A 26,334-nucleotide genomic window follows, 5' to 3' on the forward strand; every position below is an offset into this window, starting at 1 on the left:
CCCTCTCATCACTTCAGATGGGTTGTAGGGATTTTGCTATTTTAAGGATCTTGGGTTTGGCATACTGGAATATTTCCTCTGGGTACTGAGAAGTGGTGATTGAGGTTTTAGTGAATGTTGTGATGGGACTTTGAGGATAAAGTTGAGATTTGAAGAAAAGTTAAGTTGTATTTGGATAGATACTATAAAAACATAAGATGTAGCCCTAGAAAGGCCTTAGAGCCTACTCCAATCTCCTTTATAGATGAGTAAACTGAGAATTAGAGAGGTTAAGTTGTTCTGTTATTTTGAAGCAAGAATTAAAATCCAGGTTTTCCCATTCCAAATCCAGTGTTTTTTTTCAGTTCACAGTGGATTTGGAAATTTATGGTGAGATAAGGACATATTCCCTGATCTACACTGTACTGGAATATAAGGAAAGAAATGGACTAATAAATAAACCTATTTTTATAGGATCATAAGACTTTGGGTTAGCTTAGGACCATGTAATCCAACTCATTTATTTTATATAAACCAAGGCCCAGTATGTAATTGATTTACCTAGATTAAAATTGACATCTAATTCTAAATCACTTAACTCTAAAGCCACTTTGGTCTTACATTTTATTCTCCCCACTATGTTTTCCTAGCCATTAACATTGGCCTCCATCCATTATCTTTCTCCTGGCTGTCCCCCTTGCCTAGAATATTCTCCCCTCCTCATTTCAATTTCCTGGCTTTTCTGATCACCTTCAAGTGATCTTTCCAGGTGTCCTTCCTCTTTCCACATTAACATATTACATCCCATTTATACTATATGTATGTATTTTGTATGCATATAATTGTTTGCAGGTTTTCTCCCTCATTAGAATGTGAGCCCCTCTAAGTCAAAGATAATAAAAGTTAAGTTCCCGGATACTTTAAAAATAGTTAAGTTCATGAGGTTAACACCTTAAAGTCAACATGTAAACAAGTATGTATTAAGCACTTGTGTATTAAGTATCGGTACCAAACACTATGCTAAAATCTGTGGATACAAAGACAGACAAAAACCAGTCTCTTTTTTCAAGAAATTCCAATTTTATGGCAGAGATAATATGCAAACAATTAAATACAAATAAGATATATGCTGGGTAATTTAGAGAAATAGCAGAGAGAGATACCTAACATTGAAGGAATCTGGAAGGAATCAGAAGATAAGATTTTTAGCATAGATTTAAGTATGTCAGGAGTCAGAGGTGAGGAGGGAGGGAATTCCAAGCTTGGGAGAAGACAAGTGAAAATATATGGAGAAGGCGTGTTTTGTTGGAGGAACACCAAGTAAGTCAGTGTCTGCACCAAAAATCTTTTTTCCCCCTTAAGTAATAGCCTTTTATTTTAAAAATATAGGTAAGGATAATTTTCAGCATTCACTCCTACAAAGCTTTGTGTTCCAAATTTTTTCTCCCTCTTCCCCCATTCCCTCTTCTAAGCAGCAAGTAATACGTTAAACATGCAGAATTCTTCTATACATATTTCCACAATTAATATGATGCACAAGAAAAATCAGATAAGGAAAAAAATGAAAAAATAAAAAGCAAACAAAGGCGAAAATACTATGCTGCGATCCACAATCAATCCCCATAGTCCGCTCTTTGGATGAAGATAGCTCTCTCCATCACGTCTGCTGGAATCACTTCATTGTTGAAAAGTCACGCAGGAATCTCTTTAATAAGCAGTCATTAACAAAAAAGGAACTTAACATCAACAAAAATGAACATGTAAGCATTCAAAGAACAGAAAAAGAAGATTGCATGAGAAGCATTCTCAATTACATTAATTTTTTCCGTTAGAGGTACATATGAAATTTAACAGGTTGATACCCCCTTTGTCCTGCTTTTGTCCTCTTCCGACCTTTGTTTTCTATTTTTAAAAAGTCTCCTACATGCTTTTCCCCCCCCCATCTCTCCCACCCGCCGACTTGGCTCCAACTCTCTCCCTACCAAAAAAAAATCTCTCCCTTGTTAAAAAGTCTAATAAAGCGGTCGTTTGCAATCCTATTTGTAAAACAGTGTTTTTTGGGGGACATCAAAAAAAAAAAAAAAAAGACGTAGGGGAGTAAGTGACCCTCGGGCTCTCTCCCCAGAGCAGGAAGCGTCCCTCTGAAGCGGAGGCCCCAGGGAGGGGTGCGGTAGTTAGGGTGGCTGGGAAAGGGCGCTAGATACGAGCCCAACGTCGGAAGGCTCCCGGGAAGAGCGGAGCTGAGCCGCGAAGTGATTAGATGACCTTTCCATCACAGCATGGGCGGTCTCCGAGACTGCACTGACTCCCGACCACCCAGAAAGCAGCGCCAAGTGAAGACCCCAGACACATCTCGGGGCAGACGCACACAAGGCTTTTTTTTTTTTTTTTTTTTAAGCCGAAGATTACTGCGCACGCGCAGAGCCTCGCCCTCAGGTGTATCCTCGAGCCGAGAACAGGGTGTGGAATAGAAGCTCATAATGTTGGGGAGGGGGGAGGTTTAAGTGTAGAAGGAGAGGGCAGGGGTCGCGCAGGCGCGATGCCTCGTTATTTGGTTTTGAGAAGCCTAGATGCCCCTGGGAAAGGAGAAAACAGTTGGGCTGGACTAGGGGGAGGGGAACCAGGGTCTTCATTCCCCTCCCCCTACTCTCCCAGTCAGAACTCCAGAACTAGGATCCTTGGGGGAATTAGGTGGGGCTTAAGTCTCTGGTTATTTGGGGATTTTTTTTTCTTGATACCCTCACCTAGGGCCCTAGACTGCCCACTCGAGAAAAGAGACTATTGAGACGTAGGCATGGAGAACATCTTTTGGGCAAGAACTCGATTTGAGGGTGGGCTTGGTGGGGGATGCCAGATTTATCTTTTTAGGGAGAGGGGAGAAGTCAAACGGGAGTCAGCCGGTGCAATGCGTTAACTTCTTTGAAAGCCCCCACCTCATTTTTATTGCCTACTTCATGAATCCTGATTTTCACTCTAGAACTCGTGGAGGTGGGGGTGGGGGTCGGCATTGTATGCCCAGTAATTAAAGTTGGTTCCAGGAAGTTTTCGATGTATATCACCTCAGTTCTCCAGTCTTACAGCTCTCCAATCCTCCTTCCCTCCCACTTCTCCACCTCCTCCCCAGCAAACGGAACTTTAGTTTTGGAAGGGACATTAAACATGGTCCAACGATTCCCTCTTAGCTACTCTCACTTTACAATGAAGCAACTAAGGCTTAGAAACTGATTTGCTCATTGAATTCGCAAAACCAGAAGTAAAACCAATACAGGTCTCTGGCTCTCAGCCCAAGTATCTTTCCACCGCACCTGTATATGATACACAGTTCCGGTTGATATCCCTCAAGTTTCCTGAGGTCTGAAATAAAGACCGAGTAAATTTCCTTCCCTCCTCCCCCCAAGCTGCACCAACTTTCCAAAGGATAATTTCCAGATGGTACCGGGTCCAAGACAAAAGTTCCCGCTCCTGTTTTAGGATTCAGCTCTTAGGGACCAATGTGGCTTTTAGTACCGTTCTCAAAAGAGCAGCGTAAAAGCTACGTGGGAACAGGGCTGGCATTTGGTGTAAGCCTCAGTGTAATAGAGGAAAGGCAGCCCCCAACAACCGCACACACACATAACCTAAACTCAGTCTCCAAAAGTCCCAGGTTTTCCGAGGTGACCACGGACCTTCCAGCACTTAACAACCTTTCCCCTAGGCCAATTTGTCTGCTTTCCTGAAGCTGCACCACCCCTGGCTCCAGGGTTTCCAGGGCTCCAGGGGATACAAACATGAGGAGGTGGAGGAGGAGGAGAGGGAAGGACGGAGGGAGGGTGGAGGAGTGAGCTCAGCCTCCCTCCCTTGCCAGTAGGGGGAGGGGTCAGGGATCGAATCTCCAGCCCAGACCGCCAGCCAGTCCAGTGCTCTGCTGGGACTCACCGCCACGGGAAGACGGGAGGAGCCCCCTACTTCTGGTCTCCAGCATCCTCAGCTCTCCCTAGGCCAGGATCCAATATGACGGACACCTTACCGCCCCCGGCCGGCCGACCCTTGGAGGAGGGGGAATGCTATTTCCGAAAGGTAGGCTGCTCAGGGATTCGGGGAACGAAGGTGTGGGAAAAACGACGAACCTGGTTTGGGGCGGAGGGAGTTGTGACGACTTTAGGTGAATTGCACTTCTTGTTAGACTCTGCTGGTGCCATGTCCCGGGCAGGTGCAGCTTTTGCCAGTCCCGGGAAAGCCTCAGAGTCCCTCCTTCCTGGCCCCCAAAGCTGCTCAGCGCCCTATAATCTCCCGGGTCAGGACGAGGAAATGGACGATAGAGATTTAGTCTGTCTGAACTGGAGGTCTCTCTGCTCGGTTTGTTCTGGAGAGCAGGAGTCCCTTTCCTTCCTCTCTTTGCTTTCCACTCTCTTCCTGGCCTTCAATGGAGACATGTGGATCCCATGAGGTCGTGGGGAATAGAGATTTGCTGCAGGAGGAACTTTTCCTGGGGTTTTAACCCCACAACGAAAGCATTGCTTACCACAGGAGTCGATGTTAGATCGGTGAAATGAGATAGTTCTGAAGGGAACTCGAGAGAGCACTGAGATTTAAAGAGTTGGCGAGATTTTTGTTGCTAAGGACAGGACAATGGTGGTGGTTTAGGATTTAAAGAGAGTAGAAACTCTTCTAATGGGTCAAGTTACCTGTAGCATTTTAACCTTGGGAGCTCACTGGTGATTTCCCGCACCACCAGTTTCAGCAGGTGTCTCTTCAAAAAGTTATATAAATTCAGATGGAAACAGCAGAATACTTTTCTCAGCCCCAGAAAAATGAGTTGATAAAGGATAAGTTAATATGGAATTTTATTTCAACATGTGGATTAAGAATTCATTTTCCTCACAAAACTTTTGAGTTATTTTGACCAGATGTTTTCCTTATAAAGAGCAGAGAGAGGAAAGGAATGGATCGTGGTCTCTAATTGTGATACAGGTTATAAAATAGCTGCTTTTCCCTAAAGTTAATGGTGAAATTCCAAGTTGCAAGTGCATTTTGTACTTTTTTTTTTTTTTTTTAAACTTAGATAACTTTAGTAAGGCAGTTGGTTGTAGTATTTCTCACTTTGGGATATGCTGTTGGATTTGGTACAATGGATTTAAGACAAATTTAAGTTAGGGAAAGCCACTGTGTAATTTTGTGGCAAGTCATATAACCTTCTGAGGCTTCAATTTTCCTAATTGCAGAAAGAAGATTCTAGTTCAGATGATTTTTAAGTACCATTTCGGCTCTAAAATGATATTCTATGATTTTGTCGAAGTGCAGCATTATCGAAGGGTAACTCAGAAAGATTGTGAATTCAGGTATCAAATCTGATTGGGAAAGAGCAATCAGGTTTCAGTGCCAGTGTTAAAGGTAGTAATTTCCCCCTCTACTTCTACAATTTATATGAATACTAATTTAATTTGCCTTTCAGCAGTTATACATTAGCAATTATGAACTGGTGTTATTATATAGCAGCAGTAGGCTGTGGAGTGAACAAGAAGAATTATGGGTCATGTTTTCTGGAGAAATATAAAGATCAATTCTGACTTAAAGTTTTGTCAAATACACCATTAGTAGTTATGTATTGATGGGGTGCATGGTACTTCCAGGCAACTGAGAGATCTGGGAGAAGACTTGCCTATGCAAAGAGAGATAATTATTAGGCAATACAGATCTGGATGATGCAATCCAAACAAGTAGGCAGGACTATACCACATTAGGAAAGATCCATAGTAATAAAACTTGGTTTTGAGACCCTTTTCAATTTTGATTATTCTTTCAAAATAATCTGCTTCTGAGTTTGAATAATGCTGGGTAGAAATGATAAGGTATTTTGATGACTCATTGTACTACAATTCTTCTCAGGTGAATCCAAAAATACCTCTTCTGGAACCTTGTCAGTGATGACTAGGATGGTTATTATTTTTTATAGCTTTCTGTGCAGAGTGTATAATTGGAAATAGGGAAGTGAAACTTTGTTTCTCAGTACAATCAGCTCTCAACTATTCAGGGTCTAATTATCCAAACCTCTTCCTACTTTTTTATGATCCCTATCTTTGTTTTTTTTTTTTTTTTTAAACTATAGTAACATCTCAGATGAAAAGTAAAGAGAAGGCTGGCTGTGGTTCCAAGTCTTGCCTCGGTATACATACATATACACTTGATCATATATGTGTATATATATGTACGTGTATAGTGTATATACATATAATTACACATATATATTCTCACACACATGTGTTGTGTGATCCTGGGCAAGTCATTTATCCTCTCACTGTTCCAGACAGTTCTCTATGTCTATATCTAGTTGTTGAACTATATCAGCAAAGGCGGTTTCTAAACTAAAAATTCCTTATACAAATGAAATCAGGTTTGGACTTAAAAAGGGAAGAAAATCAGAAAAGGATAGACAGAGTTCAGTTTAACTGACTGAATTCAATGACCTAGTTTCAACTTTCATACTCTGATTTCTGACACAGCTCTTTTCTAGTTGAGAGACAAGGTAGCATGATCTAATTTAGAGAACCAGCATGATAGAATGAAAAGAACACTGACTTGGGTCAGAGGAATTGGGTTCACATTAATCTCTTTGGCACCCATATTCTATGTGTATAAAGTGAGAGGGTTGGAGCCTCTGTGGTCCCTTTCAGCTTTAGTTTGATTATACTGTTATCCCTTCCACATCTTGAGGGTTTAGGTGCATGGGTACCCTTGCAATCTGGAAAATATGAATAAAAATTTTTGATCCTCCCTTTATACTAGAGAAAAAGTATGAATTATTATGATATAAAAAGATAAAAGTTGTTGCTGTAATACAATAACTATACATATATTTTATGGATTTCTGAGTTTCTAAATTTCTTCAGTGTTGCTTGCTTTTGAGTGTCATCTGCTGCTTTTACAAAACTCTCCAAAAATTCTTACTTAATTTCTCATGCAGATCTAAAGATATTGTGCAATTTCAGTGAGGAAAGTTGGAGTTTGGAATCGATAACTGTACTGTGATCCCATGACTTGGGTTCAAATTCAGCTTTGCCACTTAACTTGTATGACCTCAGAGATTCTTTCTGTTCTTAAATTCCTTCCTCTCAAATGAGGAGGTTGGATTTGATAATTTCAAGGTGTTTTTTTCCATCTCTAAATTAATGATCTCCCTATCTGTCTGACTGTTCTTACTGTCTTATCATCCATCTCCTTCCTGCTTAGCATAGATGTCTACAAAGTTACACCCTGGACTCTTTTCTCTTTTTTATTTTATTTATTTATTTATTTATTTTTTATTTAATAGCCTTTTATTTACAGGATATATGCATGGGTAACTTTACAGCATTAACAATTGCCAAACCTCTTGTTCCAATTTTTTACCTCTTACCCCCCCACCCCCTCCCCTAGATGGCAGGATGACCAGTAGATGTTAAATATATTAAAATATAAATTAGATACACAATAAGTATACATGACCAAAACGTTATTTTGCTGTACAAAAAGAATCAGACTCTGAAATATTGTACAATTAGCTTGTGAAGGAAATCAAAATTGCAGGTGTGCATAAATATAGGGATTGGGAATTCAATGTAATGGTTTTTAGTCATCTCCCAGAGTTCTTTTTCTGGGCATAGCTAGTTCAGTTCATTACTGCTCCATTAGAAATGATTTGGTTGATCTCGTTGCTGAGGATGGCCTGGTCCATCAGAACTGGTCATCATATAGTATTGTTGTTGAAGTATATAATGATCTCCTGGTCCTGCTCATTTCACTCAGCATCAGTTCGTGTAAGTCTCTCCAGACCTTTCTGAAATCATCCTGTTGGTCATTTCTTACAGAACAGTAATATTCCATAATATTCATATACCACAATTTATTCAGCCATTCTCCAACTGATGGACATCCATTCAGTTTCCAGTTTTTAGCCACTACAAAAAGGGCTGCCACAAACATTCGTGCACATACAGGTCCCTTTCCCTTCTTTATAATCTCTTTGGGATATAATCCCAGTAGTAACACTGCTGGATCAAAGGGTATGCACAGTTTGATAACTTTTTAAGCATAGTTCCAAACTACTCTCCAAAATGGTTGGATTCGTTCACAAATCCACCAACAATGCATCAATGCTGGACTCTTTTCTCAATGTATTCACTTTCTTGGTAATCCCACCTACCTCCAAGGATTTTATTCTCACCTACTTGAAGATAAATCTCAAATTTATATATCAATTCCAATCTGTATCTAGAAAATAGTCCAAATTACCAACTGGCTCCTGAATATCTCCACTTGCATGTACCTTTGGGAATTCAGCATTCCCAAATCTTCCCCTCTAACTCTTCCCTTCCTCTAAACTTTCCTGTTGCTATATAGAATGCTATTAACCATCTCCCCCCTAACTCATGTTCACAACTTGTCTGTCTCCCTTTCTTTCTCCCTCTCCTTCTCTCTTTCCTCATCTCCTTTTTTTTTTTTATCTCTTCCTACTTCCTTTGCTCTCTCAAGCCTCATCTAATCAGTTGACTAATTCTATCATGGGTAGCTGGATGGCTCTGTGGATAGAGTGCCAGGCCTGGAATCAAGAATACTCATCTTTGTGAGTTTCCTGTATGACCTTGGGCAAATCACTCAATCCTATTTGCCTTAGTTTCCTCATTTGTAAAATGTCCTGGAGAAGGAAATGGCAAATCACTATAGTGTTTTTGCCAAGAAAATCCCAAATAAGGGTCATAAAAGATTTGGACACAATTGAAAAACGACTGAACATCAACAAATTTCTGTCAATTCCACTTCCATAACATTTCTTTTCTTTCTTTCTTTTTTTTATTAAAGGTTTTTATTTACAAAACATATTCATGGGTAATTTTTTAACATTGACCTTTGCAAAAGCCTTGTTCCAAATTACCCTCTCCTTCCCCTTTCCTAAATGGCAGGTAGTCCAATACATGTTAAATCCAGTATATGTATACATATTTATACAGCATAACATTTCTTAACATCAATTTTCTCCATACTCACAGAACCACTATCCTGATTCATACCCTTACCATCTCCATTTGATTTCAGTAGCTTCTAAATTCATTAATCTTTCTGCTTCTGATTTCTCCTTTCTCCATTTAGTCTTATACCCAGGTGCCAAAGTAATTTTCTCAAGTTCTAAGGAACTCCCTCTCCTCTGTGCCAGTGGTTACTCTGAATGTGGAAAATTACACATATTGTCAGACTTGATTGATATGTTGAAGTTCTTTGTTTTCTCTGGGAAAAAAAAAATTAATTACAAGGGATGGCTTCCTGGGCAGGGAAGAGAGGAGGGATATATTCAGAAGTGAAAGATAGATTTAGCAACTGAAATTTTTATTTCAGTGGTATAGGGAACTCCTGGCTGGGGAAATTGCCTCTATCAGTTTGGTATGATTTTCTTTCTCCGAAACTGAGATTTGTCCAGAGTCCTGAGAACCTAAATGATTTGTTCATAGAATCAGACATCCAGAATGTGTCAGAAGTGGGACTAGAATTCCAGGTCTTTCAGGATTTCAAAACTGGCCTTCTATTCACTATACCACATAGTCACTACATACAAAGTAGATCTAAAATAAGCTAGAAGTATGAGAATGAGAAGACCTGTAACCCATTTTGACTATTTAAAGTTTGTATGATCTTGGGTAAATCCCTTAGTTGTCTCATCTGAAAAAAAAATTGTTGAGGGTTTGTTGAAATTCTAACTTTTATAAAAGAATCTGAGCCGCATGGCATAGTAGGAAAAAACATTAGACTGGGAATCAAGAGGCCCATGTGGTACCCCATAGATCTATGTGTGATCTGATAACAAACACTTTTGTCTTCCTGGGGCTTAGTTCCACATTTAAGACATGAAAAAAATTAAGACTGATCTTTAAGGCCACTTACAAGTTTGATATTCTGTTTTTAAATTTTTTTTATTAAAGCTTTTTATTTACAAAACATGCATGGGTAATTTTTCAGTATTGATCCTTGCAAAACCTTATGTTCCAAATTTCCCCCTCCCCCCCAATGGCAGGTAATACAATACATGTTTAAATATGTTAAAATATATGTTAAATCCAATATATGGGTACATATTTATCCAGTTATCTTGCTGCACAAGAAAAATCCGATCAAGAAGGAAAAAAACGGAGAAAGAAAACAAAATGCAAGCAAAGAATAACAGAAAGACTGAAAATGTTATGTTGTGATTCACATTCAGTTTCCAAAGTCCTCTCTCTGGATGTAGATAGCTCTCTTCATCACAAGATTATTGGAACTGATCTGAATCAACTTATTGTTGGAAAGAGCCATGTCCAAGGTCGTATATTCTGTGCCTGTAAGCATAGATCATAAGATATAGATTTAGAGGTAGGGAGGACCTCAGAGAACATTTAGTGTGATTATCTTAAAAAAAAAAAAAAAAAACTTAGAAATAGATCATAGGGGGCAGCTAGATGGCACAGTGGGTAGAGAGCTTTGTTGAAGTTAGAATGACCTGAGTTCAGATTCAGCCTCAGACACTTAACACTTATTAGTTATGTATCTCTGGGTAAGTTACTCAATTCCAGTTGCGCCCAAGAAAAAAAAGAGAATATGTCACAGTTCAATTCAGCAAGTACTGTACTATATGAGGTATCACAGAGAGCAAAAAAGACATATGTTCCAAGTTATGGGATGGTGATAGAGGTCCAATCTTAGGAGTTCTCACAGCGTTCTTTTCAGATTGATTGGAATTCAGTAGAGCTCAATACTCAGTTTTTTTCTGAAATTCCCTTAAATATCATAGAGCTGTTTAGTTTCAGTTTTCAAATGTGGGTTTAAGTTTTTAGGGGGAAAATGTTTATAAATAATATGTGTCTATGAAGATATATTATAGGATCATTGGATTCAGAGATGGAGGGAACCTTAGAGATCATCCAAACTGACATTTTCATTTTACAGATGGAAAACCTAAGGTTCTGGGAAGGGAAGTGATTTATTCAAACTATACAGGTATAATAGCCTAGCAGGGATGCAGAGACTGTACCTTCACACTTCAGATTCAACAACTGAAAATAACCCTAAATATCACGTATTTTCTCTCTGTACGCCTGTTTAGACACTTTGAGCCATCACTTTGTGTTAAGAGTATGTTAAAAGTTTAAAAAAATTAATAAAGAATTATTCTGGATGGAGCAGATCTAGATGAGGGTTTGCAGTACAGAAATACGAAGAGAAGGGCAAAGGGAACATAAAAGACACTTTTGAGAAATAAATTTGAGTGTAATTTCATTGATCTGAGATGGGAAAACCTGTCACAGATAGAAAGCTGTAAAAGATACCAAGACCAGAACTTTAAAAATGAAGTTCTTTTACCTATGGAGAGGGTATTTATATGAAATAGAAAGATGAATCATTACTTTAAAATATTAGTGTAATAGAGGGAGTTCCCCACTATTTCACTTGATATAGAAGATGAGGAATGTGTTCACAAGGTGTTGATGAAATGTTAAACTGACCAGGAATATTCTAACTCATTTCTGTATGAGGTGCAAACACCTCTGTGATTCAGTCTAAAAAGGAACCACCCAACTAATTGACCAAACAAATTAGCCATGCCCCCGAGGCTTTTAAAGAGCTAAGCTCTGGACAAATTTCAGGGATCTGTTCGAGCTAGTAGTGACTCCTACACATAAATCAGGGAGCAGAATAGAGACAGTACATTTAGACAGTTATATAAGGAGAAAATCACTTGAAGGAAAGAGATCTTTGAACCAGAGAGAGAGGCAATTATGATATTGAGAGGAGTCTTGAGAACCTAGCTGAACAACTTTCTTAGCAAAGATGCTACATTCAGGGGACGACCTTGAAAAAAATTACAAAAATAGGAAAAAGACTCCTAAACCCTGTGAGTTGCCCTTGCCATACATGTATTCTGTATGAGTGCTTCACTATTATTCTACATTACTTTTATGCTCATTCTTCTCATGGATGATGTGTGTATTTGTGGAAGAGTATACCCCGGTTGATGGGAAAACTTCTGTAGCAGCTACTACAAAATGCCTTTGCTAAGGGCTCATTCCTCTTGGAAGCCCACCAGTAGGGGCTCATGATCTATCATTAGTAATTTAAGCTTTTGGGGTTATCCCTGAGACCTGAGAATAATTGCCTTTCTATGGATAGGATAACTCAGAGGAACTAATGCATCTCATAAATTATTTTAAAATGAAACTTGTGTCTCTCAATTGTGAAAAAAATGTTTTAAAGTTGCATCAAACAAAAAAAAGTGAAATTTTCTGTTTTTTTTTTTAAGTAGAAACAAAGTAAGTCTTCCTGATCAGAGATTTATATCTTGTTTTAATTAAAGTTGATCTGAATCAAATTCACTCTGAATGGGGAACAGGTTTAAAGAGTTGGCCAAAATAGCCAACACAAAAAGACAGTCCTTATAATTGAGTTAATTCAAGAAATTTATTATTACAAGCAAAGTTGTCCACTATATGATGATCAATTCTGATGGATGTGGCCCTCTTCAACAATGAGATGAAACATATTAGCTCCAATAGAACAGTAATGATTTGAACCAGCTACACCCAGCGCAAGAACTCAGGGAAATGAGTGTGAATCACTACATAGAATTCCCAATTCCTCTATTTTTGTCCGCCTGCATTTTTGATTTCCTTCACAGGTTAATTGTATACTATTTCAAAATCCAATTCTTGTGCAGCAAAATAACTGCATGGACATGTATACATATATTGTATTTAACATATGCTTTAACATATTTAACATGTATTGGTCTACCTGCCAACTGGGAGAAGGAGTGGGGGGAAGGAGGGGAAAAATTGGAACAAAAGATTTTGCAACTTTCAATGCTGAAAAATTACCTATGCATATATCTTGTAAAGCTATAATAAAAAAAAAAAGGTTTGGCAAGGATGGAAGGTTGGAAAAATTACCCATTCATATGCCTGGCAAATAAATAAATAATTAAAAAAAAAAACAAGCAAAAGTTGTCTACAGTTGTACAACATTTTTTTTTTTCAATGCATCAGGGTTGATAGTACTGAAAAACAAAGAAAAACAAAACCTTTGTAACAAATTTCTGGGGATAAAGTAAAGCAAATTCCTACATTGGTTATGTCCAAAAATATGTCTCAATTTGCACTGAGTCCATTATCTCTCTTTTGAGAAAGTAGGTATTATCATGGGACCTTTGAAATAGTGATTGGTCTTTGTTTGATCCTAGTTTCCTACCCCTTCTTTGTAAAGAGGATGTTATGATAGGAATGTGCTCTTCACTAGTGCTCTAGATTTGATATATTCTTCTTGTGCTTCTTGATTCCCTTCTCTTTATTTCACCAAAAGCCCAACCACAAATTCTTAAACTTTCTTTCCTCTTAAACTTCCCCAATCTTTTTCTATGCTTAGGATTTGTTCAGAACTAATCTCTCCTTTAATCTCCCCTGCCTCTTATTCCTCCTTTTCCTTTTCTTCCTCAATCCTTTTTCTGAGTAGAATTTGTTTTACTTAGAACTATTTTCTCCATTAATCTATCTTCCCTCTTATTTCTTCTCCTTTTGCTTTTTTTCTTCTGTTTTACTGTTGAGTGAAATATATATCTGTACCCACTGCTTGTGTATTCTTTATTCTCTTAATCAGTTATGATAATGAGCTTTAGAGATTCCTTTTCCTACCTCTTCCTGCTTTTTTGTAAAGTCTTCTAGCTATGTATGCAAATTATAAGATAATTTCTCCTACTTTTCCTCTCACTTTTTCTCTCTTAGTGTTTTCCTTTTCTTTTAAATAATCAATTAAAAAAACAAAAAACAAAGCTACTCCCAAGCTCTATTTCTTATTAGAAAGTCCCCAAAGCTCACAGCCTAGGTCTCACCCTTGACTCTTCACTATCTCTTACATCCCATGTCCAATCTAAGTCCAAGGTCTATTGATTTCACCTTTGCAACATTTCTTGAATAGATTCCCTTTTTTCCTCTGATGCTGCTATTATCACCTGTTGCTTAGTCTCCTACTCCAGTCCATCTTCTGTTTCAACCACTACAGTGATTTTCCTCAAGTGCAGGTCTGACCATGTCACCCACAATTTCAGGAAACTCCAATAGCTCTCTATCACTTTCAGCATCAAATACAAATTCCTCTATTTGGCCTTCAAAGGCCTAGTCTCCCCTTCCTACCTATCTATATAGCCTTTGATCCAGTGACACTGGCCTGAGAGTTCCACAAACCAGACTCCTGACTCTGGGCATTTCCTCTGGCTGCCCTCAATGTCTGTAATGTTCTTTCTTCATCTCTATGTCCTGGTTTTTCAGGATAAAATCCTGCCTTCTATAGGAAATCTTTACCAATCCTTCTTAATTCTAGTACCTTTCCTGTTATTTTTTATTTATTTACATATCTATATTTAATTATACATATCACACACACACACACACACACACACACACACAGGCATACCGTAGAGATATTATAAGTTTAGTTCCAGACCACCTAAACAAATATTGGAATAAAGCCAGTCACAAATTTTTTTGTTTCCTATTGCATATTAAAGTTAAGTTTACACTATATTGTGGTCTGTTAAGTGTGCAACAGTATCAAATCTAATATGCATGTATGTAAAAATAGTTATCTTAATTTTAAAAATACTTTATTGCTAAAATATGCAGACCCCATCTGATTTCCCTCTCCTGACTCCCCCAATTAATACTTTCCAGTACTCCTTCTTACTTTCATGATCAAATATAAAGTCCTCTATTTGGCTTTTAAAGCCTTTTTCAACATAGTCCTTTCTTACCTTTTTAGTCTTCTTATACTTTGCTCTCCTCCATATACTTTAGGATCCAGTGACTTTGATCTCCATGTTCTTCTTTGCACAAAATACTACATCTCTGGACATGCTTCTTGCCTGGAATGCTTGTTCTCCTCACCCTTGCCTCCTGACTTTCTTGGCATCCTGTAGACTCAGCTCAAATTCCACCTTCTACAAGAGGCCTTCCCAAGTTTTTTTCTCCTCATTTTCCTTTAACATTACCTTCTATTCTGTTTACATTGTATATAATATATATGTCCATAGTTCTTTGCTTTTCTGGCTGTCCTCAGGATTTTATGTAGTTCTTGATACATGTAAAGTGCTTAATAAATACCTACAGATTTTACTTTTTGAGTTTTTTATATATCTTGGAAATGAGATCTTTATTTGTAAACTATTTCCTATCTAATTTCCACTATTTTGGTTTAGTTTATGCTAAAATATTTGCATTTTATATATTCAAAATTTTCCATAGCATAATCTGTGATTCTCTCTATTCCTTGTTTTTTTTCCCCCCATGAACTCTTCCCCTATCTATAAATATGATAGGCAATTTCTTTATTCCTCTAAATTTATAATATGACTTTTTGCATCTATTATATATATAGTTACAGCTTATCTTTATATACAGTATAAGAAATTTATTTATACCTAATTTCTGGCAGACAGTTCCAATTTTATCAGCAATATATTTTTTTTAAGTTCAAATAGCAAGTCATTAATCTAGTAGTTGGGGTCTTCAGATTTATTAAGCACTATGTCACTATGTTTCTTTGTTTCCTTATGTTGTGTATAAAATCTGTTCCAATGATTACTTTTTAAAATACAGTTTGGATGATTACAGCTTTATAGTATAGTTTGCAATTTGGTAATATTAGTCCTTTTTCCTTCCCACTTTCTCTCCTCTATATAGGTTCTTGACCTGTTCTTCCAGATGAACTGTTCTATTTTTTTCTAGCTTTATAAAATAATAATTTTGGCAATTTAAAATAACATTGTAGTGCAGCTAGGTGGTACAGTGGATAAAGTGTCAGGCCTTGAGTCAGGAAAACCTGAGTTAAAGTCCAGCTTTAGACATTACTGTATGGCCCTGGGTAAGTCACTTATCTCTGCCTCAGCTTCCTCATCTATAAAAAAGGAAAAATGAGCTGGAGAAGCAAATGGCAAACCTAATCTTAGCTAAGAAAACCCCCAAATGACACCAGGAAGAATTGGACAGGACTGAACAAAAATAATAACAAATGAGTGTCATTTTAATTATATTGATTTGGCTTATCCTAGAGCATTCAATCTTTGTTTAATGTAGTTTTGTCTGTTTTTGTAAAGAGTGTAGTGTAGATGTATTCATATAATTCCTCTGTGTCTTGGTAGGCAGACTCAAATATTTTTTACATTCTGTAATTATTTTTGATAAGACTTGTTTTTTCATTCTTTCCTGCTATTTTATTGGTAAAAGGCAGAAATACTGATGAATTACGTTTTTTAATTTTGTAACTTTGTTGGAATTATTGTTTCAATTTTTACTTGACTCTTAAGAAATCTCTAAACTAATTATTTGCAAAATAAAATGACAGTTTTATTTCTTCCTTACCTATGATTGTTCCCTCTGTTTCTTTTTCTTATTTTATTATTAAAGCTGGTATTTCTAGAACTATATCAAACATTAGTGATGGCAATGGACATCCTTGTTTTATCCCTGATGTTACTGGAAAAACCTTTAGTTCTTCTGTACTATATAGAATTCTGGCTTGTGTGATTTTTAGATAGATTTTATTTGCCAAAGTAAGCAAAGACTCATTTATTCTCATGTTTCTTTTAAAAATAGTAATGAATGTTGCATCTTATCAAAAACATTTTCTGCATCTGTTGATAGAATCATAAAATGTTTATTATTATAAAATAATCTATTTTATAGTTTTCTTTAATATTAAACCAATTCAATCCTGGTATAGATTCTGCTTGGTCACAGTGTTGTTGTATTTTATATGTTACAATATCATCTCTGTTAATAATTTACTTAAACTTTTTGAATCAGTATTCATTAGGGATGTTGTTACTTTTTCTGTTTTGACTTCTTTTGGTTTAGGTACCAACATCATCATGATTTTCTAAAAAATGTTTTATTTTTTCCCAATTACATATAAAGACAGTTTTTAACCTTCATTAAAAAAAATTTTGGGGTTCCAAATGTTTTCTCCCCCTTTCTTATCTTACTTCTTTCTAAGACAGCAAGCAATTTAATATAGGTTATACATGTGCAGTCATATCATACTGTTTTTTCAAAGAACACAAACCATAGAACCATATCAAAGAACCATAAACAACCCTTCATATAAAGATGAAGATATTATTAAAGTAATTAGTGTAGGCAACCAGCCATTTAATATATAACATGCAAGGGGATACAATTATATTTTTTTTTTAAAAAATTACATTTTGTGTGCCACACCTTTTGGCTTTCCATAATATTTAGTCATTGACTTTGTGATAAGGGAAATTTTGTATTACAGTGAAAACTCAAGACCTTTGGTGAATTACCACATGGAATACCATTTTCAAATCTTGCCCATGGGGTACATAATCACTTTGATGAAACTCTGTGTTGATAGTACTTCTGTAGGTTTTTTTCTCTGATACTTCACTTCTTTATTTTTCTGGATGGGATTAGAGTGACTTTCTTTTCTGATCCATATTTACAAAAGGGCTTATTTTTATTAATAATAGCAATTCCAATTTATGTGGCACTTTTCAGTTTTCAAAGAATTTATCTCCCTTCCATTACAGATAATCCTGTGGAAGTGGGTTTTTTTTTTTTTTTTTTTTTTTTTTGCCAGATTCATTGTTAAAAAAGTTTCTTTTCTGAATCTTGCTATGGTTACTATTTCTGATAGTTGTGAAAGAATTAATGCTATATAATAGCAATAGAAAGATATTGTGGTCTGGGGTAAGAGTTTTGGATATGACCTTAGAGCAAGTCTCATTTGTATCCATGACTTTGAACTTGCCACTGATCTTGTAGTTAATAGTACTTTAAAATGTCATAGCCTTAAAATAAGGATGCTATTGCTTAATACTATTTCTCTTTCTATTGTTCTGACTGACTTAGTTCCAAAAATAGATACGTGAAGTAGATATTTATATATCAAAACTTATTTACTCTAGTTCCAAGGTATGAGTTATAAAATTATCATAAGAATTAATAAAAGGCATAGCCTTCTGTAATTTAAATTTTTTGGTTTATTTAAATGTATTATCTTTTTTTTGTACCATAATTCATAATTATCTTTTTTTGTACTATAATTTTGTACCAATATGCACAATCCCCTTAGAACTTTTATTTATAACAAATAAACACAGTTGAGTAAAATTAAATGACACAAATATCATGTGTTACAGCACATGCATCATTCTGCACCTATAGTTCACCACCTCTTTATCTTTATCCAGTGCTTAGCATGGTGTCTGGCACATAGTGGGTGTTTAATAAATGTTTATTGATTAAAGAGAATGGAAAATGTTTCATTATGTGATACATCAAGATCTAAGACTGGTCATAACATTTAGTCTGAGATCTTTTGTCTTTTTTAATGTTTTCATTTATATTATTTTAGTCATTCTTTTACTGTTTTCCTAGAAGAATATAAAATGCTTTTAGGTTAACATATTTGTGAAGTGTTTTTAATGGCTTTGGTTTTTATATCACTTTCATTTCCATATGCTTCTCTCTTCCAACCTTATCCAAAGAGCCATCTCTTGGTTTTTTTTTTTTTAAGGAAGAGAAAAAATTCTAGTCTCAAATCTAACATACATATCAACTGAGTCTAATAAGTATATGTAATATTTTACAACCATAGTGCCCATCTCCTCAATGCATTTTCTTAACATTTGTTTGAAGTTGCTTGGTCATTATAATGCCATAGTATTCATTTTTGTTCTTTTTCTTTCCATTTATATGATTGGGTAATTGTGTATGTTGTTTCCTATTTCTATTTATCTCACTTTACATCAATTCATATATTTCTCTATGCTTTGCTATGTTTTTCACACTTATAATTTTTTATAATTCAGTAATTATTTCATTATATCCATGTACTACAATTTGTTTGGCTAACCCCTAAATAAGGGACTTTATTTCTAGTTCTTTGATGTAATTGGGCATATATGGCCCTATTTAGTCTTGGATATCCTTGTGATATAGGCCCAACAGTGAAATTTCCAGGACAAATCTCTAGGATAATGGATGTTTTTGACCATTCTTAGCCTAATCTAAAATTGTTTTCTAGAATGCTTGGACCAATTCTCAGCTTCACCCATAATATCTTAGCTATCCTATCTTTTCAGAACACCTCCATTATTGACTGTTATTATCTTTGCCAATTTTTTAGATATAAGGTAAAACCCCAGAGATGTTTTTACTTGTTTTTCTCTTATCAGTAATTTGAAGCAATCACTAAGAATATTTTTTAAAATAAAATAATTAACCCAAAACAAGTCATAAAAATATCAGGTGAAGAGAGGAAAAAGGAATAATAAGCATTCATGTAGCACCTGCTAAGTTCCAGGTACTATGCTAAACACAGTTTAACATTTTTTTAAAATATAAAAATGTAATCTCATTCGATCCTTACAACAACTGTGGGAAGTAGGTGCTGCTATTATCATACCCTTTTACAGTTGAAGAAGTTGAGGCAGACTAGTTAAGTGACTTATACAGTAAGCCTTTGAGGGTAAATTTGAACTCATATCTTTCTGATTCCAGGCCCAGCACTCTAATCACTAAATTACTTAGTTGCCTGGATGAAATAGGTTTGAGATAATAATGCTGAATATGCTTAGGAAAAAGAAAGAACATTACAAACTTCACAGGCTCAAAGATGACTTCCTGTCTAGTGTAAATGTACAGTTTATCTAAGCAGATCTCCATTAGCAGAATTAGATAGTTATTGTCTGGTCTCCTGGGAACAATGACCACTATGTTATATGTGATTTGCTTATCTCCTGTTAACATTTATGCTTTTGTACTTCTCCAGGGTTCATTTTGACTCCAGGTTTGTACTTTCTTTTCCCTCACTTGGAAATTTTCATTTCAGTTCATTCCTTTTACTTTAACTTCTTTCTTCTTTGAGTACTTACATAACCATCTGATAATGAAGCTTTGTATCCATATCAAACACCTGCTTTTGGCTTAAAAGAATTTTTTTTCTCCCACTTTTATTTCCTTACACATAGCTTCTCTCTCTTTCTTTCTCTCTCTCTCTCTCTCTCTCTCTCTCTCTCTCTCTCTCTCTCTCTCTCATTCTTTTTACATGGAAAGGCTTTATTTATTTATTTTTTTAATAGTATACCAAACATCACCATTAGACATAACAATCACTTGGAACAGTGTTTTACTTTTTTAAATGGCATTAAATATTTGATCCTTGTACTTATCACAATGAATATCTTGGAGGAAATAACTATTTGAAAGAATGTTATTATAGAGGAGATAACTGCTCAATAATGGGTTGGACTAGACTACCTTTGAGGTTCTATTCAACTCAGAAATTCTATGATAAAATACAACCAGAAGTACAAGATAGAGAATTATTAACCCTTATTCTTTGATTTTTCATTTTCTGAAGAGGGTTTTTAAGTTTTGTTGTTTGTTTGTTTTTTTAGTCAATTTGTTGTGTCTAATTCTTTGTGACCTCATTTGGGGTTTTCTTGGCAAAAATGCTGGAGTGGCCTCCTCCATTTCCTTCTCCAACTCACTTACAGATGAGAAAACTGAGTCAGACAGGATTAAGTGACTTGCCCAGGGTCCCACAGTTAGTAAGGATCTGAGGTCATATTTGAACTCAGGTCCTCCTGACTCCAGGCCTGGCACTCTATGCACTGTACCATCTTTGTGCCCCATAATTAATTAATTAATTAGTATGAATTCAGCTTTGTTTCCATTGTTTCTTACTGCCTAACAAGTAGGCGGTCCTTCTTTCAGTCCAGCAACAGCCTCAAAGCTTAGCACTTGTGATTAGGCTTTGTTTATGTTAAATTTATTGCCATGTTCATATTGTGGAGAGGATTCTTTTTTTTAACCCCGAGGTCTGCTTACCTTTTCCTTTGCATTATCTACTTCTCTTAGGATTCTGTTGAGTAGTAAAGGGTCTATGCTTCATTATTTGGTTTGTTTTAAAATGAATACATTTTATTAATATCTTTTGCTTTTAGATCATAATCATTTCCATTTATGCCCTCAACCCTCTAGCTAATGAGGCTTCCTTCTGCAAAACAAAACAAATAGTTTAGCAAAATCAACCAACACAGAAACCTACTTTAATATCAAGAGTAATAAAAAATATAAAATCTTTCTCTTGTACCAAGAAATAATTATATTTTCTACTTTACAATGAGATGTTGGATAGTTGATTTCAGTTTTGTACTGCATGTATTTGTATCTCTGGCCGTTTGTCTTCAATTTAACCAAAACATGTCTTGCCTTTTTATTTAGGCATTGGCATTTCTTCTAATAAATGATCCTTGCAAACATATACTTTGAGTCCCATATGTGTGGAATTGGGGTGAGGATGGAGAGAGTTAGAGTTAGGGTTCCCTATTAAGGATCGTTTGATGTTTTTCCCAATATTAGCCTGGCAATTTGGCTGAATGTCACCACCCAATTGCCCTTAAATTTTTTTGCTTTCAAATTCCACCTGATGAATCAAGAGCAAGGAAACTGGGCCCCATGGGAAGGGCCTAAAAGATATATTTCCTTGAATTTCAGCTTAGTTCAGCCCTGGCTGTCAGGCCCTCAGAGAGGTGCAGCAGGCAAGCAGAGGGACTTTGCCCTCTGAATCAGAGGAAAATTGCCTGAAAGTTAATATGATGAGCTGTTGTAAGTGGTGATGTGTTTCCTGGGGGTTATTTGGACAAATTCCAAAGTACCACATGATTATGCCTCACATTTGTTTTGGCTTGAACCCTATTTCCTTCTTTAGATTTACTTCTCAAATTTGGCAAGTGATAACATTGGGAGGCAGTATGTAGCTCAACTAATTGTAGGAAAGATAACATAAATGTATTGCTCCTCTTGAATCTCTGGCAAAGCCAATAACTAGTTATATAACCTGAATAATAGCTAACCTTTTACAGTAGGTGGTGATAATACAGAATTGTGTCAGATAGAACACTTTAGGACTCTTGATGAGAGAAGATTCCTTTTTTTCTGCAAACCAGAATTAGATTTGATTGAAATCTGTGTTAAACTGAACATGTTAAAAAGTTTTTTAAATGTGAATTTTGACTTGTTTTTATTTGTAAAAAGGAAAAAAGATAAGGTAAAATGATTTATATGTGAAATCCTATTACCACAAACTCTGAGAGTTCCTAGGTTTTAGTGGAGTGCTCTCCCCCTCTTTTGATGATCAAATAAAAGGGGGGGGGCATTGATTGGGATCTGAGAAGGAATGGGATGTCTTTTTTGGGAGGAAATGATTTTGTAGCAGTGATGTGGTATAATGGTTAGAGCTATTGACCGAACCAAAAAGACAATATGGATTCTAATTCTGCCTCTTGAGGGATACTGGATATATGACTCTGGGAAAGTTACTTCACCTCCCAGTGATTTGGGCAACTCACCAGTTGGTTGAGGGACTTTCCTCATTTGGAAGTTTTCTATTGGAACATGTTTCTATCAATTGTAGTAGAGATTAATTTATGATTGGGATACAATAAAAACTTGACTAAAAGCAAAACACAGAGCTAGTTCATCAAACTCCAGTTGATTTTTATTGTTCTGGTCTGTCTTTTTAAGTGTATCTAAAACTTACAGATGAATAAAAGAGAAGGATGTTCAAGATGATCTTTTAAAGTTTATTCTAACTAGCATTCTAAAATTCTGTGAATGCTGCAGGGATTTGGATAGGCTGACAGGAGCAGATGAGCTTTTCTCCAGCAATGAGCCTGCTGAGATCTTCATATATGAAAGAGAAATATATTTTTTAGTTACAAATCTACACAGTTTCAACAAATATGAACAAATTGATAAGCAAGGGACTAATACTTCAAGTCAATGATATAATTCCAATTACTATCAAATAGTAGTAGGAACCCTAATAATGGGAAGACTGAGCCAGAGAATATATTGGATTTTGTGGCTCATGTATATTGCTAATAGTGCTTTTCAATATTTTTTTAACCAAGATATGTTTCCACTAACAGTATAACATTCTGCATATTTCCCCACAACTTCATCAACATTATGTATTGTCAGTTTAATGGGTATGAGGTGGTATGATACTACAAAGTGGTTTTTAAATTTATATTCCTTTAATTATGAAGATGTTGAACAGTTTTTCAAATGATAATAATTTGTTTTTTCTTTCAAAAATTGTGTATATCCTTTGACTTTCTCCATTGATAACAGGCATTTGTTTTAAATTCTGCATCAATTCCTTACAGATTTTGGATGTTATATATTCATCAACTACATTCTTATAAATGTATTTTTCCAATTTCTTGATCTCTTTATTTTTTAATTTTAGATTTGGGGATTTTTTGTTTTATTTTCTCATCAAAAGTTCTTCATTTTGATGATCAGGATGCTCTCAGAAAAACCTGGAAATACTTCCATGAGCTCATCAAAGTGAAATGTATTGTGTACAAAGTAATAGTAATGGTTCAGGATGATTATCTGTGAATGACTTTGCTATTCTCAACAACACAATGTTCCAAGACTAGTCTGAAGTACTTGTGATGAAAAAATGCTATTCATACCCAGAGAAAGAACTGTTTCTGAATATAGATTGAAACATACTTAAAAAAAAAAAAAAAACTTTATTTTTCTTGAGGGTTTTTTTTGGGGGGGGGAGGAGGAATCTTTCTCAAAATGACTTCTATATAAATGTTTTGTATAACTTCACATGTGCATTCTCAATAAAGGGAGGATGGGAAAAAAAACAGAATCTGGAATTCAAAGTTTTAAAAAAACAAATGTTAAAAATTGTTTTACGTATACTTTAACATATTTAACATGTATTGGTATACCTACTATCTGGGGAAGGGGGTGGAGGGGAAAAATTGGAACAAAAGATTTTGCAACTGTTAATGCTGAAAAATTACCCGTGCATATATCTTGTAAATAAAAAGCTATAATAAAAAATTGTTTTACATTTAACCGAGAAAAATAAAATATTAAATAAGTGGGGAGGGGAGAATTATTTTAATGTAATGAAATCCACCTGATCTCACAGGGCCTCTTCCAAGGATCAAATAAGATCATGTACATAAAGTATCTTGTAGCTATCAACTGGTGTTATGGTTTTGTTCTTAATAATTTTATAATTTTTTATAATAAGAATTTTTCTTTTCACAATTGGGATACTCTTTTTTTTTTTTTTTTTTTTTTGCTCAGTTTTGAAATGATTTTTCAAAATATTTCAAACATTGATGTGATTTGAGATATGAAACTAATTCAATTTTTGGTCAAAATATTGATTTGCCTTTAACCTTTTGATTAATTTGTGATCCCAAAGGGACCTGTATGTGCACGAATGTTTGTGGCAGCCCTTTTTGTAGTGGCTAGAAACTGGAAACTGAGTGGATGCCCATCAGTTGGAGAATGGCTGAATAAATTGTGGTATATGAATATTATGGAATATTATTATTCTGTTAGAAATGACCAACAGGATGATTTCAGAAAGGCCTGGAGAGACTTACACGAACTGATGCTGAGTGAAACAAGCAGGGCCAAGAGATCATTATATACTTCAACAACAATACTAGATGATGACCAGTTCTGATGGACCTGGCCATCCTCAGAAATGAGATCAACCAAATCATTTCCAGTGGAGCAGTAATGAACTGAACCAGCTATGCCCAGAAAAAGAACTCTGGGAGATGATTAAAAACCATTACATTGAATTCCCAATCCCTATATTTTTGTCCACCTGCATTTTTGATTTCCTTCACAAGCTAATTGTACAATATTTCAGTCTGATTCTATTTGTACAGCAAAATAACGGTTTGGTCATGTATACTTATTGTGTATCTAATTTATATTTTAATATATTTAACATCTAGTGGTCATCCTGCCATCTGGGGAAGGGGGTGGGGGGGTAAGAGAGGAAAAATTGGAACAGGAGGTTTGGCAATTGTCAATGCTGTAAAGTTACCTATACATATAATCTGTAAATAAAACGCTATTTAAAAAAAAAAAAAAGAATTTGTGATCCCATTTATGTGGGTACTCCTGCTAATAGTGCAGATCACAACACAGCTGTACTCTTTGGATTTGCCTCAAAATTGATCATATGTTGTGGCCTATTTATATCCACATGGGGTGCCTCATTGTGATTTGGGTTTTCTTCTACTTGAATTTTTTGGTGAATGGTATTCTGTGATTCAGAACCCTATCACTTTTATTGTTTAAAAAAAAAATGGCCATTAGAGAGCCATCTGGACTGTGGGGACTGAATGTGAATCACAGCATAGTATTTTCACCTTTTTTTGTTGTTTGCTTGCTTTTTTTTTTCTTCCTCATTATTTTCTCCTTTTTGACCTGATTTTTCTTGTGCAGCATGATAAATGCACATGATAAATGTGGAAATATATATAGGAGGATCATTATTGAGGTTTAATATATATTGGATTACTTACTATCTAGGAGAGATGGGGTAGAGAAAAGGGAGGGAGAAAAATCTGGAACACAAGGTTTTGCAAGGGTGAATGCTGAAAACTATTTTGGCATGTATTTTGAAAATAAAAGGCTATTATTAAATTTTTAAAAAGATGGCCATTGTTTTAATATTCATATTGGAAAATATTCATTTGTGTCTATTTTGTTTCAGTATTTTATAGGTTGATGGGATTTTGAGTCATTAATTCTCCAACAGAAAGGCTAGGTCTGTTTTCTTAAGTACAGTCTACCAAATGTTGAAGTTCGGAAAGAGGAGACCCCAAAAGGTTGGGGTTGCAGATAGGTGTCATGAGGTGTCTCAAAAGAATTTGCAGACTTGAACCAATATCCAAGTCAAGGGGCAAAGTTTATTGTAATTGTCTATACCAGTTGAAGCCGACTAAGTCCCAAAAGAATTTAGCAAGGAACTAGGGGAAAGGAGACAAATTCTTTTACAATCCCAACCTTTTGTGGTCTCTTTTTTTTTTTTTTTTTTTTAAATTTAATAGCCTTTTATTTACAGGATATATACATGGGTAACTTTACAGCATTAACAATTGCCAAACCTCTTGTTCCAATTTTTCACCTCTTACCCCCCCCCCACCCCCTCCCCTAAATGGCAGGATGACCAGTAGATGTTAAATATATTAAAATATAACTTAGATACACAATAAGTATACATGACCAAAACATTATTTTGCTGTACAAAAAGAATCAGACTTTGAATTATTGTACAATTAGCTTGTGAAGGAAATCAAAAATGCAGGTGTGCATAAATATAGGGATTGGGAATTCAATGTAATGGTTCTTAGTCATCTCCCAGAGTTCTTTTTCTGGGTATAGCTAGTTCAGTTCATTACTGCTCCATTATGGCCTGATCCATCAGAACTGGTCATCATCTAGTATTGTTGTT

The 26,334-nt window shown here is 35.6% G+C and overlaps 1 protein-coding gene across 1 annotated transcript in view; it reads left to right on the forward strand.

Moving 5' to 3' along the window:
* Positions 1–3,786: 3,786 nt before the first annotated feature.
* The window catches only part of RHPN2 (rhophilin Rho GTPase binding protein 2), a 66,416-nt gene continuing 43,868 nt past the window's right edge, over positions 3,787–26,334 (forward strand). Inside the window, exon 1 of the mRNA XM_012553766.3 lies at positions 3,787–4,035. Within this exon, the coding sequence (XP_012409220.1) occupies positions 3,970–4,035 (66 nt within the window). The 5' untranslated portion in view covers positions 3,787–3,969. The remainder of the gene's footprint in view (positions 4,036–26,334) is intronic.

The sequence above is a fragment of the Sarcophilus harrisii genome, chromosome 2, assembly GCF_902635505.1.
Source record: "Sarcophilus harrisii chromosome 2, mSarHar1.11, whole genome shotgun sequence".
Taxonomy (NCBI): domain Eukaryota; kingdom Metazoa; phylum Chordata; class Mammalia; order Dasyuromorphia; family Dasyuridae; genus Sarcophilus; species Sarcophilus harrisii.